Source organism: Aspergillus ambiguus, assembly GCF_047715705.1.
Source record: "Aspergillus ambiguus strain CBS 117.58 unplaced genomic scaffold BDV59scaffold_23, whole genome shotgun sequence".
Lineage (NCBI taxonomy): Eukaryota > Fungi > Ascomycota > Eurotiomycetes > Eurotiales > Aspergillaceae > Aspergillus > Aspergillus ambiguus.
In genome coordinates, this window is record NW_027395536.1 from 211,610 (window position 1) to 224,753 (window position 13,144).

General features: G+C 50.7%; 6 protein-coding genes across 6 annotated transcripts; 5 read left to right on the forward strand and 1 right to left on the reverse strand.

The window, feature by feature from the left end:
* Positions 1-358: 358 nt before the first annotated feature.
* Positions 359-3,400, forward strand: BDV59DRAFT_208887 (FAD-dependent oxidoreductase; the record flags this gene model as incomplete). The annotated part of the gene is made up of 5 exons (XM_073695290.1): positions 359-997; positions 1,072-1,346; positions 1,401-1,771; positions 1,829-2,583; positions 2,653-3,400. Exons 1-5 carry the CDS (start codon positions 699-701, stop codon positions 3,398-3,400), a joined length of 2,448 nt encoding a protein of 815 aa, XP_073546466.1. The 5' UTR covers positions 359-698.
* Positions 3,401-3,918: 518 nt separating this feature from the next.
* Positions 3,919-4,473, forward strand: BDV59DRAFT_203300 (PaaI family thioesterase; the record flags this gene model as incomplete). Its single annotated transcript, XM_073694242.1, has 1 exon — positions 3,919-4,473. One exon carries the CDS (start codon positions 3,919-3,921, stop codon positions 4,471-4,473), a length of 555 nt encoding a protein of 184 aa, XP_073546467.1.
* Positions 4,474-4,860: 387 nt separating this feature from the next.
* Positions 4,861-6,588, reverse strand: BDV59DRAFT_208890 (carotenoid oxygenase family protein; the record flags this gene model as incomplete). The annotated part of the gene is made up of 5 exons (XM_073695291.1): positions 6,379-6,588; positions 6,195-6,318; positions 5,765-6,141; positions 5,566-5,703; positions 4,861-5,514 (listed from the first exon to the last, which is right to left on the reverse strand). Exons 1-5 carry the CDS (start codon positions 6,562-6,564, stop codon positions 4,861-4,863), a joined length of 1,479 nt encoding a protein of 492 aa, XP_073546468.1. The 5' UTR covers positions 6,565-6,588.
* A 328-nt stretch (positions 6,589-6,916) lies between these two features.
* On the forward strand, positions 6,917-8,705 carry BDV59DRAFT_208892 (FAD-binding oxidoreductase; the record flags this gene model as incomplete). The annotated part of the gene is made up of 4 exons (XM_073695292.1): positions 6,917-7,203; positions 7,260-7,613; positions 7,669-7,715; positions 7,762-8,705. 4 exons carry the CDS (start codon positions 6,917-6,919, stop codon positions 8,703-8,705), a joined length of 1,632 nt encoding a protein of 543 aa, XP_073546469.1.
* A 583-nt stretch (positions 8,706-9,288) lies between these two features.
* Positions 9,289-11,352, forward strand: BDV59DRAFT_194143 (flavin-containing monooxygenase; the record flags this gene model as incomplete). The annotated part of the gene is made up of 3 exons (XM_073692341.1): positions 9,289-9,662; positions 9,717-11,199; positions 11,299-11,352. The coding sequence occupies 3 exons, from the start codon at positions 9,289-9,291 to the stop codon at positions 11,350-11,352; spliced, it is 1,911 nt and encodes a 636-aa protein (XP_073546470.1).
* Positions 11,340-13,143, forward strand: BDV59DRAFT_62732 (uncharacterized protein). Its single transcript, XM_073696788.1, has one exon. The coding sequence runs from the start codon at positions 11,568-11,570 to the stop codon at positions 13,065-13,067; it is 1,500 nt and encodes a 499-aa protein (XP_073546471.1). The 5' UTR covers positions 11,340-11,567; the 3' UTR covers positions 13,068-13,143.
* The last annotated feature ends 1 nt before the right edge of the window (position 13,144 follows it).

Here is a 13,144-nt window from a genome sequence, read left to right on the forward strand (position 1 = left end):
AAGATATCTCAACGGTACTCGCGGCCTAGTGGGCCGGACAAATTCCAGCCTGTATGTCGCGGCTCTCATGCGCCGTGGCGATTATTCCCAACTAGGTAGTGGCCTCGTCGCGCGACCATCGGGTGACAATCGCACCCCATCACGTGCCCCATCACTCTAGTCGCGCGAGTTCAGGGCGGCATTGCTCACCTACTAGCACCGGAAGGGCCGGGGGCCGAAGGGCTGGTGGATTTGTGCTCGGTAGGAATAAGTATAAACAAAAATTATGTAGTTGTTAATACATAAGATACACCGCACATATCTTGCGTCAATTCTTAGGCCTTATCAGTGGGCTTCCGGAAATCAGAACTTTTTCAGTATTGGGGCTTACTGACATTATAATTAAATGGCCCCCAACTGCTCGTTTTATCCTAACGATGCTAGTATCTGATCGATGAATTTAGTCCTTCAGCGTACTCCTCAACTGGGGCCGGTCTGCATGCTAGAGACGACTAAATGCAGCCGTTGAGGTGGAACCAGCTGAGCGTTATGCGGCATAATCCGGAATCTTTTCTGCTTCAGGGGGTGTTACAGCGTAGAAAGAAATAAACCATGCCACCCCCAGATGATACTTTTTCGCTTATCACGCACTGTTGGTTACTGGTCTACGAGACAGGCTACCCTACCACTAGGCAAAAAAAGTCTGCCGAGAAGATATAATGGCCACATCCTCAAATTTTCGCGTAGTAATAGTGGGTGGGTCAATCGCTGGACTCACGCTTGCACACTGTCTACTTAGGAACAATATCGACTTTGTTGTGTTGGAGTCCCATGCAGACATTGCACCACAGGTCGGTGCTTCAATCGGTATCATTCCAAATGGCGCACGCATTCTGGACCAACTCGGTCTTTACGATGATGTCTTGGATGAAGTCGAGCCGCTTCGGAGGTCCTTCATCTGGACCGATCATGCCCAGTGTATTAATGAGACGGATGCACCTCTGATTACGCACGAGAGGTAAACAAACTCTCCCCAACGAGCCCTAGTTACTCCGTATACTGGACGATGCAAAAAATGTTGATGTTTGATAGACATGGTTATCCCACCGCGTTTCTGGATCGCCAGATACTCCTCGGAATCTTGTATGAGGGTCTCAAGGACCAGAAAGCTCGTGTTATGGTGAACAAAAAAGTAACACAAGTAGAGCATTTTCCTGAGAAGGTTGTGGTCCATTGTGAAGACCACTCCGTCTTCGAGGGAGATGTAGTCGTTGGAGCCGATGGCGTACGGAGCACAGTCAGGCAGCAGATGTGGCACTACATGGAGGGCCAAGGAATGGAGCATGAAGCTTTCAAAGAAAGAAATAGTATGTATTATGCAAAACTTATCCTGTACAAAGGCGTGCTAATTCCATCCATAGGGATGACTGCCGAGTACAATTGTGTATTCGGCATATCCACAGCCACCCCTGGACTGACACCGGGACATATCCATCGGACATTTGCGGAAGGTTATTCGATTCTGACTATCATTGGAAAAGAAGGTCGTGTGTTCTGGTTCTTCTTTACAAAAATGGACCGACTGTATTCTGCTGCCGAGATCCCACGATATAAGCAGAATGAGATCGATGGCCATCTCGCGCCTTACCTACAAAAGCCCATCACTAAAGAAGTGCCGTTTGCTGAGATTAACAAGAGGTCACTTGTGCGGACCTTTACACCATTGGAAGAGGCCTTCTACGAGCATTGGTGCATGGACAGATATGTTTGTATCGGTGACTCAGCCCACAAGGTATATTAAGATTATTCTGTCTATGATTGGAATCTCCTCTAATATCTCGTGGCACAGATGACGCCGAACCTGGGGCAAGGCGGTAACAGTGCCATTGAGAGCGCTGCATCTCTGGCAAACAGCCTTGCAACATTAGCCCATGGATCCACTGAAACAAAAATAGGTGTCCAAGACATACACCGTTGCTTGCAAGCATGGCAGAAACCACGCCAGCGGCGAGTAGACCTTATTTGGCTTTCAGCTTACGAATTGACTAGGATCGAGGCTCTGGAAGGGTTGAAGCAAAAGCTGATCGGATTATATCTTCTTCCATATCTCAGCACGTACTTGGTGGATAAAATGTCCGATACGATTGTTGGAGCGGCCAAGCTCGACTGTCTACCTCTGCCACCAAAGTCATTGGAATGCTCCATTCCATATCGAGATGAAAGCGACAATCTCCCAGAATATGAGGATAGAGTGTGGAAGCGTGCTCTTTCCTCGGCACCTTTATTCGGCTGCTATGCTGTTGCCCGAGAGACTATGGGGACATTGTTCACCCGTGTACGGCCCTTCATGGTACCTTTGTTTGCTAAGGGAGTGTGGTCTGCGAGCAATGGGGAAATTCTCAGCTTGACCAGGCCACTTTATCATGTCCCATACCTAGACAACCTTTTTCGACCTTTGATTACTTGCTTCTTGCCGTCTATTAGCGGATCGGATCCCCAATCCCGCATTCAGATGCTGTCATTCATGGCTGATATTGGTCCTCTCTATGGTATCTGGCTGTTGGAAAGTTATCGCCAGGCACATTCCTGGACGGAGCTAATCCTGTAAGTCCTCTTGCATTGCCGAATTCCGAGAATCTCGAGGGGTCAGATAACTAAACAATGAGAGAATAGCCCGATAGGCGCAGGGGTTGGATCCCAGTTGAGAGGTATCGGACAGCTCGCACCTATTTACTACGCCCTGGAGCACATCCGTACGCCCATTTCCAAACTACTACTGGGAACGAAGCACCAGGTGAAGTCAGAGACTTCATCTTCTCTCTTGCTCGCCATGCTCGCCGGATACTATCTATCCACATTTGCAAATTTCGTAGCCCCGACAGTTGAATCACGGCGCTACTGCAACGCAGTGTGGCAACTGTTCCCGGTTGTCATTCCCCTCCTGCAGGCTCCGTTGCGACTTCTGGTTCAACGCTTCTCGAAGGCCGAGCCAAAGCAATCACAGAAGGAAGATCGCAAGAAGAATATGCGCTATGTCCGGTACGCATATGGCACATTTGCCTTGGTCTCCGGACTCACATTCCTACATGCTCGATGCTCCGTGCCGGCTGGTGCCTCACTGGCAAGTATCTTTCTGCCTGGCTTGAGAGGCCACCTGGAACCTGTGACCTCATTTGCTGAGGGAATTGGGCGATTCCTTCAGTATGACGAGGTAATCTCCATGGCCAGTGGGTTTGTTTGGCTCGCGTTGAAATTCGGAGAGCTGAAAAAGGCTGGGGTCTCATTCTCTTGGTGGAGAGCTATTGGTGGGTTATTGGGGACTACATTTGCTTTTGGCCCTGGCACTGCGTTTGCGCTTGGTTGGGGATGGAGAGAAGAGATGCTGGACAGAAAAATTGGGGATGATCAGCGAGGGTTATAGATTTCGGCTATCAGTTGCATTTTCTTGTCCAAAAATGTTGGTTAGCTTATAGAATTAGATATAGATCTGTACACTATCAGAATCCATCGGAAATTTGTGTTCCAATAAAGATGATATAGGTATTGACAGAGACCGTAAGAGATCACGAGTCCACATTTCTTTAGAACCCAATAATACAAATATCCGTGTACCCAGTATAGAAGAAACACCGTATGGAAGAACCAAATTTATCCATAATTTATGCAGGTCCTAAGACACCCAAAATTTCACTAAGGCCATGCATTCCGTTCTATATTATGCGGGGTGGATGAATGTGTGGAGGATGAACCTCGGCCCTTCGGCATCGCCACAATCAGTATCTCACAGAAGTTCCGACAATCACAGTACTCCGTATCTACTGCGTATAACAGCACTTTTTTTTGGGGACAGACTTGAATATTGGGCCAAACCATAGTCGATATAAGCAGTTTGCACCCTGGACCATGGCCAATTCCCAAGAAAATCACTCAACTTCAACAATGGACGCCGACCAAGTTCTCGATTACTTCCGCACGCACCCAAAATGTGACGCTTTGCTCTCAAATCCACACATTGTGCTCGAACCAGTGGCCAGCGGATACCAGTCCGCACACCCAAATCCGCTCTTCAACCAAACTCTTACCTCCAACAACGGCGTTCTGAAGTCTTTTTTCGTTAGGCAATCGCCGCCCCCGGATCTCGCGCATGATGTGGCCGCACATCGCGGCTATCTATTTCTCCAGCTCGGGGGCGGGGTGGCAGGCCAGCAGGGCATTGCGCACGGTGGGTTTCTGTCGGTGGTCATGGACCAGGTGACAGGAACGCTAATTGGTACGACGCGGATGGATGGCGGCAAGGGAATGTTCACAGTCGCTCTGAATTTGTCGTATCATAGGCCGGTGCTTGTGCCGGCAGACGTGGTTATTGCTACGTCTCGGATATCGAAAGTTGAGGGCCGCAAGATCTATGTCTTTGCTGAGATTGAGGACGCCCAAGGGAATGTGTGTACCACTGCGGAGGCCATATTTTTGCAGAAGAGAGATCAGAAAGTATAATAGTCCCATTTGGGCCTACGGAGTTATATAGATGGGTCACCAGTGGAGGTTGGGGAGCGTGGTGTTGGCCGGTATACGATAGCAACAATTCATTGTATATAAACTCTGAAACTAGACTAGCAAGGAGTCAGTACGAAGTTATTGGGAAGCGAATTAAAAAACAGGCGGTTGCTAAATCCTGTGTCCCTTGTCTTGAAGCCATCTACGAAGCCCGAATATTTCGAAACCAACGCTTGTAAGTTTTGTGAATAATGCTCCTGACGGAGTAGCCTTGCACTACGTGCTTGAAGGGCTAGTGACCTCATAAACTATACAGGTTTGCGCCTCGTGAACATACCAATAACGGAACTCATATTCATAGTTTAAACAAGAAGTAACAAGAACTCATTATGCAAGGTCCCGCGCATCCACCCAGTTACCATGTAGACCCTGGCGTAAGCGTATGGGAAGAAGTATAATGGCCTTGGCTCTGGAAAAATCATTGGTATCCACCAGATGTAACTCACTGGACATCGTATCGTAGTTGTTGACGAGTGCCAACACGTAGCCATCGCCTTCGGTAGTCGAGCCGACTCGAGGGATGAAGACCGGCTCCTGTACCATGTGAGTCTTACCTGGGAAGTAGATCTCAGTTGAGCCGGTTGTAACATCAACATGAGCAAGGGAATTATAAAGCGGGTAACCGCCGCCCATTTTTGGTCCAATTGCTGCGAAATCAGTGCCTAAACTTGGATCCAGAAGGTCGAAGAAACAGTGACGATAACTATGTGTGGCGAAGCGGTCATCGATGCGATAGAACTCCGAATTGTCCTTTTGAATCACCTTCGGCGTTGATAGATGAAGATCGTCAGATTTTGGGTTAATCGTGAATCGGACTAGTTGGGATAGAATTGAACTGGGCTCAGGCGCGTTTCCCTGGGCATCAGGCCACCAAAAGAACACATTCTTCTCACTTAATCCGAGATCTATATGGATGTTTCCGAACTCGTCCTCATATGCATTAGCTGTATGGCCCGGGAAGGAGTTTTTGTATTGGAACCACTGTAGAGATCAACGTAAGAATCAGTATAAGGAACCCAACAAGGGACTTACCTTCACGTCGGACGGCTTTGCACCTCGCCGAGGGAGCACGCCGATATAGAATGGAGTCTCAGGGCTCCACTGCCAATGCTCACCACCTTGTTTCATCCTCTCAATATCGCAGACCTGAGGGATTATGGGGAAGAGGACCTGTCATGGTAAGTTAGTTCCAGAAGACATTGGGTTCAGCACCTGTGATATAGAGACATACCCAGTTATCGGTGACGGCAAAGTCATGGATCATGGCAACAACCGGAGAAACCAGCCAGACTACTTCAGTAAATCTCCCATCCGGAGTAACGTTGTAGTAACAAACATCGGGAGTCCCGTCTCCTTTGGCTTCATATCCAAAGCAGACCATCTCTCCGGTAACAGGGTCGAATTTAGGGTGTGCCGTGAATGTTACACTCGGCAACTGCCCATCAAAATCATACAGACCCTTCGTCTCCAAAGAGACGGGATCTAATGCATATGGATGTGAGTCTTCTTTCAAAGCTAGCAATTGGCCATTGAAATAGACCACATTAGTATTTGCTGTGGTGCGAACTTTGAACTCCACAGCGTCCGTGTATTTGTTTCGATATTTACCTGCAAACCTGGTAAGTGGAATGCAAACCTATAAGAGCATAGCAAATCCTAACCGATGAGGGCACGCTTCGCTTCACGCTCACGCATGAATTTCTCTGTTCTCACATAGCGCTGACGAAAGGAGACAGAGCCGTTTTTGATTTCAAAGGCGCTGATGTTTCCATCGCCATTGAACCACTATCTCCATTCATTAGTATTATTCGTCTTCCCAAATACTCGTGGTAGAAACATCCTTACGGGATCATCCTGGATGAATGGAGGCAGCTGAGGATCCGGCATAACGCGGTAGAAAGTTCCATTGATATCATTTGGAATCTCCCCATGCACCTCTAGGGCCTGGATTTCGCCCTCTAGTCGACAGGGCTTCATAAAGCCTGAGAACTGAGGACGATCAGGGAAAAAAAGGGTTGGTTTTGTATCCATGTTCCACGAGAGATTATATGTGGATTATACAGAATTGAAATAATACAGCTTTTCGGTCTACCACTGGAGTATTTATCATGATGCGTGTTGTTTGGTGGGGGGACTCCCATTCCCCCGGGTTCCCCGAAAGCCCCGAGCGGTAACAAATGATATTCGATTATCAAGGTGGGGTTGGAGTTGGTGTACTAAGGGAGCGAGGCCATCCACCAATTCTTCCCCGATATACCCGTAAGGTATGTGGATGGGGATTCTTTATAGCGTGGAGGATTTGGCCGCATCTCCATGTTATTCCTATTTGTATCAACCGTGGCCTACGAAAGGATTTATTGGCAACCTTTGGGACAAAGTCATAATGAAAGATTCGAAATGTACTATTCCTGACCGCGAGGTGCTGCGTCGCTTCTTTGATGCAGCGAGCGCTATTGTTGGGGAGGATAACGTATCGCGGACATCAAAGCATGGCGCTTTGCAAGGCACACAAGGCCAAGAATCCTACGGAGACCCATTTTCTACTACAGAAAGCCATATGCCTAGCGGTGCTGTTCGACCAAGTGAAGTCCAGCACGTCCAAGAAATCGTGAAGCTGGCCAATGTCCATAAAGTTCCTCTGTGGACAGTCTCACGCGGAAAAAATCTTGGGTATAGCATCTACATTTCCTTGTGTTCCTACTATAACTTAGATTAACAATTCATAGATACGGTGGCTCGGGCTCCGTAACCAAGGGATGCGTGATATTGGATCTACACCGCATGACGAAGATCCTGGAAGTCAACGAGGAATATGGTTACGCCATAGTTGAGCCAGGAGTATCATTTTTTGATCTTTTCAACGAAATCCAACGGAGAGGGTTGCACCTATGGCCCTCAGTTCCTGCTATCGGATGGGGTTCCGTTCTGGGCAACACAGTTGACCGTGGCTTCGGCTACACCCCTAACGGCGAACATTCCCAGTCCCAGTGCGGAATGGAAGTCGTTCTACCGGATGGAGAGTTGCTTCGTACAGGAATGGGAGCTATGAGCAACAACAAGACTTTTCCGCTATACAAGGGGTGAGTGCGCGGATGGCAGTCTATACTGTACGTCATTAACGTGACCCTTCAACAGTGGCTTCGGTCCAGGACTTGACGGCCTTTTCTTCCAGTCCAATTTGGGTAACATACCCTCCCTTTGAAAGGTAAATCATTGCTGACTCCGTAGGCATTGTGACCAAGATCGGAATCCACATCACACCAGCACCAGAGGCATACGCCACAATTGAAGTCAGCGTTCCACAGGAGGCAGACCTGGTACCTTTAGTTGGAACTCTTTCTGACCTCATGCGTCGCTCTATCATCCTGAACTCACCGTCTATTGCTAACATCTTTCGCCTCGCTTTGATGTCTCAAATTCCCGAGGTTCATGCCGAGATTTCGAAGTACATGAGGCCTCATTCGCATGTTCCATATTCTGTGCTGGAGGCGATCAATGCAAAATATAAACTGGGATTTTGGAAGGCGTATTTTTCCCTCTATGGCTCTGTCGAAATGCTCCCGGCTCTACTGAAGACCATTGAGCGTGCTTTCTCTTGTATTGATGGAGTACAGATCACCTGGCGCGAGTTCCGGGGCTCACCGGGACAAGCCATCACCGCGGCCGAAGTAAAAGAAGAGGAGATTCCGCATAGTGGAATTCCGACGCTTGCTCCTCTCGCAATCTTGGACAGTCGTGGCCAGAAAGGAGGATGTCATATCGACTACTCCCCTATCATTCCGCCGTCTGGCCGAGAACTGTACGAGTGGTATCGAACCGCAAAGCAGAGAACTGTTGAAGCTAACTTCGACTTTTTTGCCGACTTCCATGTGTATCCGCGCTACGTGGTTGGTATTGAGTTGGTAATTTTCACCCCCGGGGAAGAAGCACAGATTCATTCCCTCTTCAAGAACCTTTTCCGGGATGGCGCAGAACAGGGGTATCTGCCCTACCGGACTCATGTGGCCTACATGGATGATCTGGCGTCCAAGTTAGACTTCAATAACTCGGTATCTGTTCGGTTCAATGGAAAAATGAAGGACACTCTCGATCCAAATGGTATTTTGTCGCCGGGGAAGTCGGGTATCTGGAACAACAACGTGTGGTGGCTTCGGCCTAGTCCTCAGCTCTGATCTCGTTTATCTTGAAAGGTGTATATACAGAGGTGAACAATCGAGGACATGCACTGCCTTAGGGGATTTTTAAATAAGCCTACCATCCGCAAGCTATTAACAACCTCACGCATAAAGGACCCACTCGAGATCGACTTGTTTCCTTATGACGGAGGCTCACAAGATGCCTAGAGTCTATTATAAGGATACTTTTATTAACCCACAGATTTGGACCGAGGCTGTAAAGTAAGAAGCAACGCGGGGGTTCAGTAAGATCCGAGGAACGGTAAAACTGTCGCCTCCACCTTGGATATTGAGTGGCTGGCCCGTTCCCAAGAGGAGGAGCATGTCACATAAACGAGGGGTAGTAGTGTATGACTTCTTGGGATCATAATACAACAAGGGCTGTGGCCAGAGATAGTATTAGCCAAAATCCTGCATTGGAAGTATGACCTAGGTTAGATCGAGGAGAGACATTTCTTAAAGAGCGTTCTAAGCCTACTTATCAATATCCCAAGCCCTCTTGCTGTCAGGTTCTGACTTAAAACATATCTTCGTAAATAATCGCCTCTATTCCTTCTCTTTCAACTACTACCGCATTCAAATGGCTTCTGTACTGCCATCGACAGAGCAGCGGGACCTGGCCGCTGAGCAGGAGACAGTCAACGAGGAATCCAACTTCAGTGCCTTTGATGTTGAGAGACTGAAGCAGAAGTACATCGAGGAGCGTGACAAACGTCTACGTAATGGTGGCATCAATCAATATCGCTTGATCCATGATGCAACACATACTGCTCAGCAGTACCTAACGGATCCGTATGTTGAGCCTGGTTTCAGCCGGGACGCCATCGACCAAGAATATGATGTGGTTATTATCGGCGGTGGATATGGAGGTCTATTATGTGCTGTCCGGCTGCAGGAGCGGGGTATCAACAACTTCCGAATCGTTGAGAAAGCAGGGAACTTTGGTGGCACATGGTACGTATAAGTCTACCGTCCATAGGAGTAGCTTCTGACTGGACCGATTGGCAGGTACTGGAACCGATATCCTGGGGCGCAATGTGATATTGAGTCCTACATCTACATGCCGCTTCTGGAGGAAACTGGTTATATCCCCAGCGAAAAGTACAGCCATGCGGATGAGCTGAGGGCCCATGCTGAACGTATTGGGACGCAGTTCAACTTGTATCCAAAGACCTTGTTTCAGACCGAGGTCCTGCGGCTGGACTGGGATGACGCTATCTCCCAGTGGGTCGTGAAGACTAATAGGGAGGATCATATCCGCACGCGCTTTGTGATTCCAGCTGCAGGCCCTCTCCATCGTCCAAAGCTTCCAGGAGTGCCCGGGCTGGATAGTTTCCAAGGGCACAGTTTCCACTCATCCCGCTGGGACTACGCATACACAGGGGGTGATGATACTGGCTCTCTTGTGAATTTGTCCCACAAACGTGTTGCTATCATCGGCACTGGTGCGACAGCGGTCCAGATTGTCCCCCATCTGGGGAGATGGGCGAAGAAGCTGTACGTGTTCCAGCGAACGCCATCCAGCGTGGATGTCCGAAACAATCGCCCAACAAATCCAGAATGGGCTCAGTCCTTGAAGCAAGGCTGGCAAAGAGACCGCATGGACAATTTTGACCATCTTGTCAACGGCCTGTACGCTGAGGAAGACATGGTCTCTGACGGGTGGACCGATATCATTCGCAAGCTGTTGACTCGATCAGGGACGGCGTCGAGTAGTACAGATGCTGCGGCAGCTGCAGCAAAAATGCAAATGGCAGATTACCAAAAAATGGAGTCTATCAGAGCTCGAGTTGACAGCCTCGTCAATGATAAATCGACAGCAGAAGCACTTAAGCCATGGTATAATCAATTCTGCAAGCGGCCGTGTTTTCATGACGAATATCTCCAGACATTTAATCTGCCAACAGTCACGCTGGTAGACACAAAAGGGACAGGTATTGAGCGAGTGACTGAACGTGGGATTGTTGCGAATGGGGTAGAGTACGAGGTGGATTGCCTGGTATACGCCACGGGCTTCGAACTGGCAACGGAATGGTCCCACCGCAGTGGTTTCGAGATTTATGGGAAGGACGGACTTACGACTTCAGCAAAATGGAAAGACGGGTATATAACTTTGCATGGATGGGGGAGCAGAGGATTCCCTAATTGCTTCTTTGTCAGTGCCATCCAAGCTGCATTGTCGCCGAATTTCCTTCACGCAACAAGCGAACAAGCGGAACACTTTGCATATATAGTATCCCGAGCACTGAAGAAGGGTATTCTTACCCTGCAACCTACTGCTGAGGCAGAACTCGGTTGGGTGGGAACCTGCATGGAACTGGGAAAACCCCGTTTGGCATTCCTAAAGGAATGTACACCGGGCTACTATAACAATGAAGGCGATGTCGACAATTTGAAGGCCCGACGAAATGTAACTTATGGTGCAGGGTCGCCCGCGTTTTTCAAAGTGCTTCGAGATTGGAGAGAGGACGATAAGTTCGAGGGATTGGAAGTTCAATACTCCAACGTGTTGGGTCGCCACGCTGTTGCGAGTACTGCAGTGTAGGTATCTTGTGCTTTCGCTCTTGTATACAGCTACCGTAACTATTAGTTGGTTACACTCACGGAAGTTCATGATCACAATCCAATCGTGCAGAACATGTAGAGCTAATATAGATCCATAAGTATGGCGTAAGTATGGCACCTGATACGGTAGGGCGTAATATTACCGACGGTTGAAAAATACCATGCAAATCGCCCTGACCGCCGCAAATTGCAGATTGACTTCCTGCGAATTTCACCCTCTTACCATATCAACAACTCCAACTTCGACTTCATTTACAACTTCCAATTTTCTCCTCTACACACCACCATCTCTCAATGTATCCTTGGCATGGCGCCTCCAACCACACCTCCTCTCCAGCTCTCCCTCCCCCTGCCGGTCCCCGACTCGATCAGGTCCCCCAGCTACGATGGCTCCCCTCGATGATGTCCCGCACGCCAAACAACCCCCATGGCCTGTCCTCTAACCTGCAACTCTCCAACACCACGGCTCCCGTGTCTGGAGGCCAGCCACCAGCCCCCATCTCCTCCACCTCCACCGCGCAGAACCCAACGCAGCCGCACCCCGCCGTCGCCGTCGTCATAGACGCCCACACCTCCCTCCCCAGCTCCTCCGCCAGCGACCAATCCGACAATCCAGCCACCCGCGACGGCCTCGCCGTCACCAGCGATCCCGAGAACACGTCGCTGTCCGCCACAGCCAGCGACGCTGCCATCACCGGCAACGATGTGGACGACGACGACGTCGACGATGACCTCCCCGCCGGCCTCGCCGCGGACAGCGACACGCCGCGCAAACACGGCAAACGCCTCACGACAAAGGAGGAAGTCAGCCTGTTCGAGATCTGCAACCGCCACGCCGCCGACTTCGGCCAGCGCAGCAACCTCTGCAAGTGGTGGATGGCCGTCACCGCCGAGTTCACCCGCGACCAGGGCCACCCCTACTCCTGGCACTCGGTGCGTCGCCGCGTCGAGTCCATGACCAAACAGCGCATCAAGTTCCTCGATGACCTGCGCGAGAAGGGCGGCGGCGCCGTCGACCCGGACGACGTCGCCAACCCGCGCTGGCGCCGCGCCATCGACACCTGGATCCCCACCTGGCAGCGCTGGGAGGCCGCCGAGGCCAAACGCATCGAGAAGCGCGACTCGCGCCGTCCCCGCAAGCGCAAGGATCGCCCTTGGGAGTCTGCCGCGGGGACCAACAATGCACCACCTCCCGTCGGTGCTGGCGCTGGCGGCGGCGGTGGTGGCTCGAGCTGGGAGACGCCGAGTTCGACCGTGTCGGTGTCGATGTCGATGTCTCCGGCTCAGCATGGGCAGGGCGGGGCTCCCGCCCCGCCGCAGAACACGATCCGGTTGCCGCCTGGGTTCGATAATATGTTCTCGAATCAGCCGACGACGACAACAACGCATGTGGCTTCCGCTCCGCCGGCCGGGGCGGGGGCTGCGTCCTCGACCCCCGGCGGGAAGGAGAATAACAGTATGATGTCGGCGATGCTGGAGACGTTGGGGAAGCTGAATCGCCATCTGGATGCGGCGGGCTCGGAGCCCCGGTCGTCGCCGGTTGTTGCGTCGGTGGCTTCGAACCTGGGTGGGCGCGCCGGCACGCGCACGCGCACCCCGAATGGCGATGATGCGGGGAGCGGCGGGCTGTCGGCGACGGCGATCGAGAGACTCAAGCAGGAGATCCGGCAGGAGATGCGGGCGGAGTGGCGGAATGAGCTGGAGAAGGATCGCGCGGCGCTGGAGGAGAAGCTGGACTCGGTGCAGCGGACGCAGGAGATGATTCTAGAGATGTTGCGGCAGGAGCCGGCGTGATTTTCTTATACCCTTTGTTTCTGTTTCGGCTTCATGTATAGATACCCCCTAATTGCGATAGACTGAAAGTGCAGAGT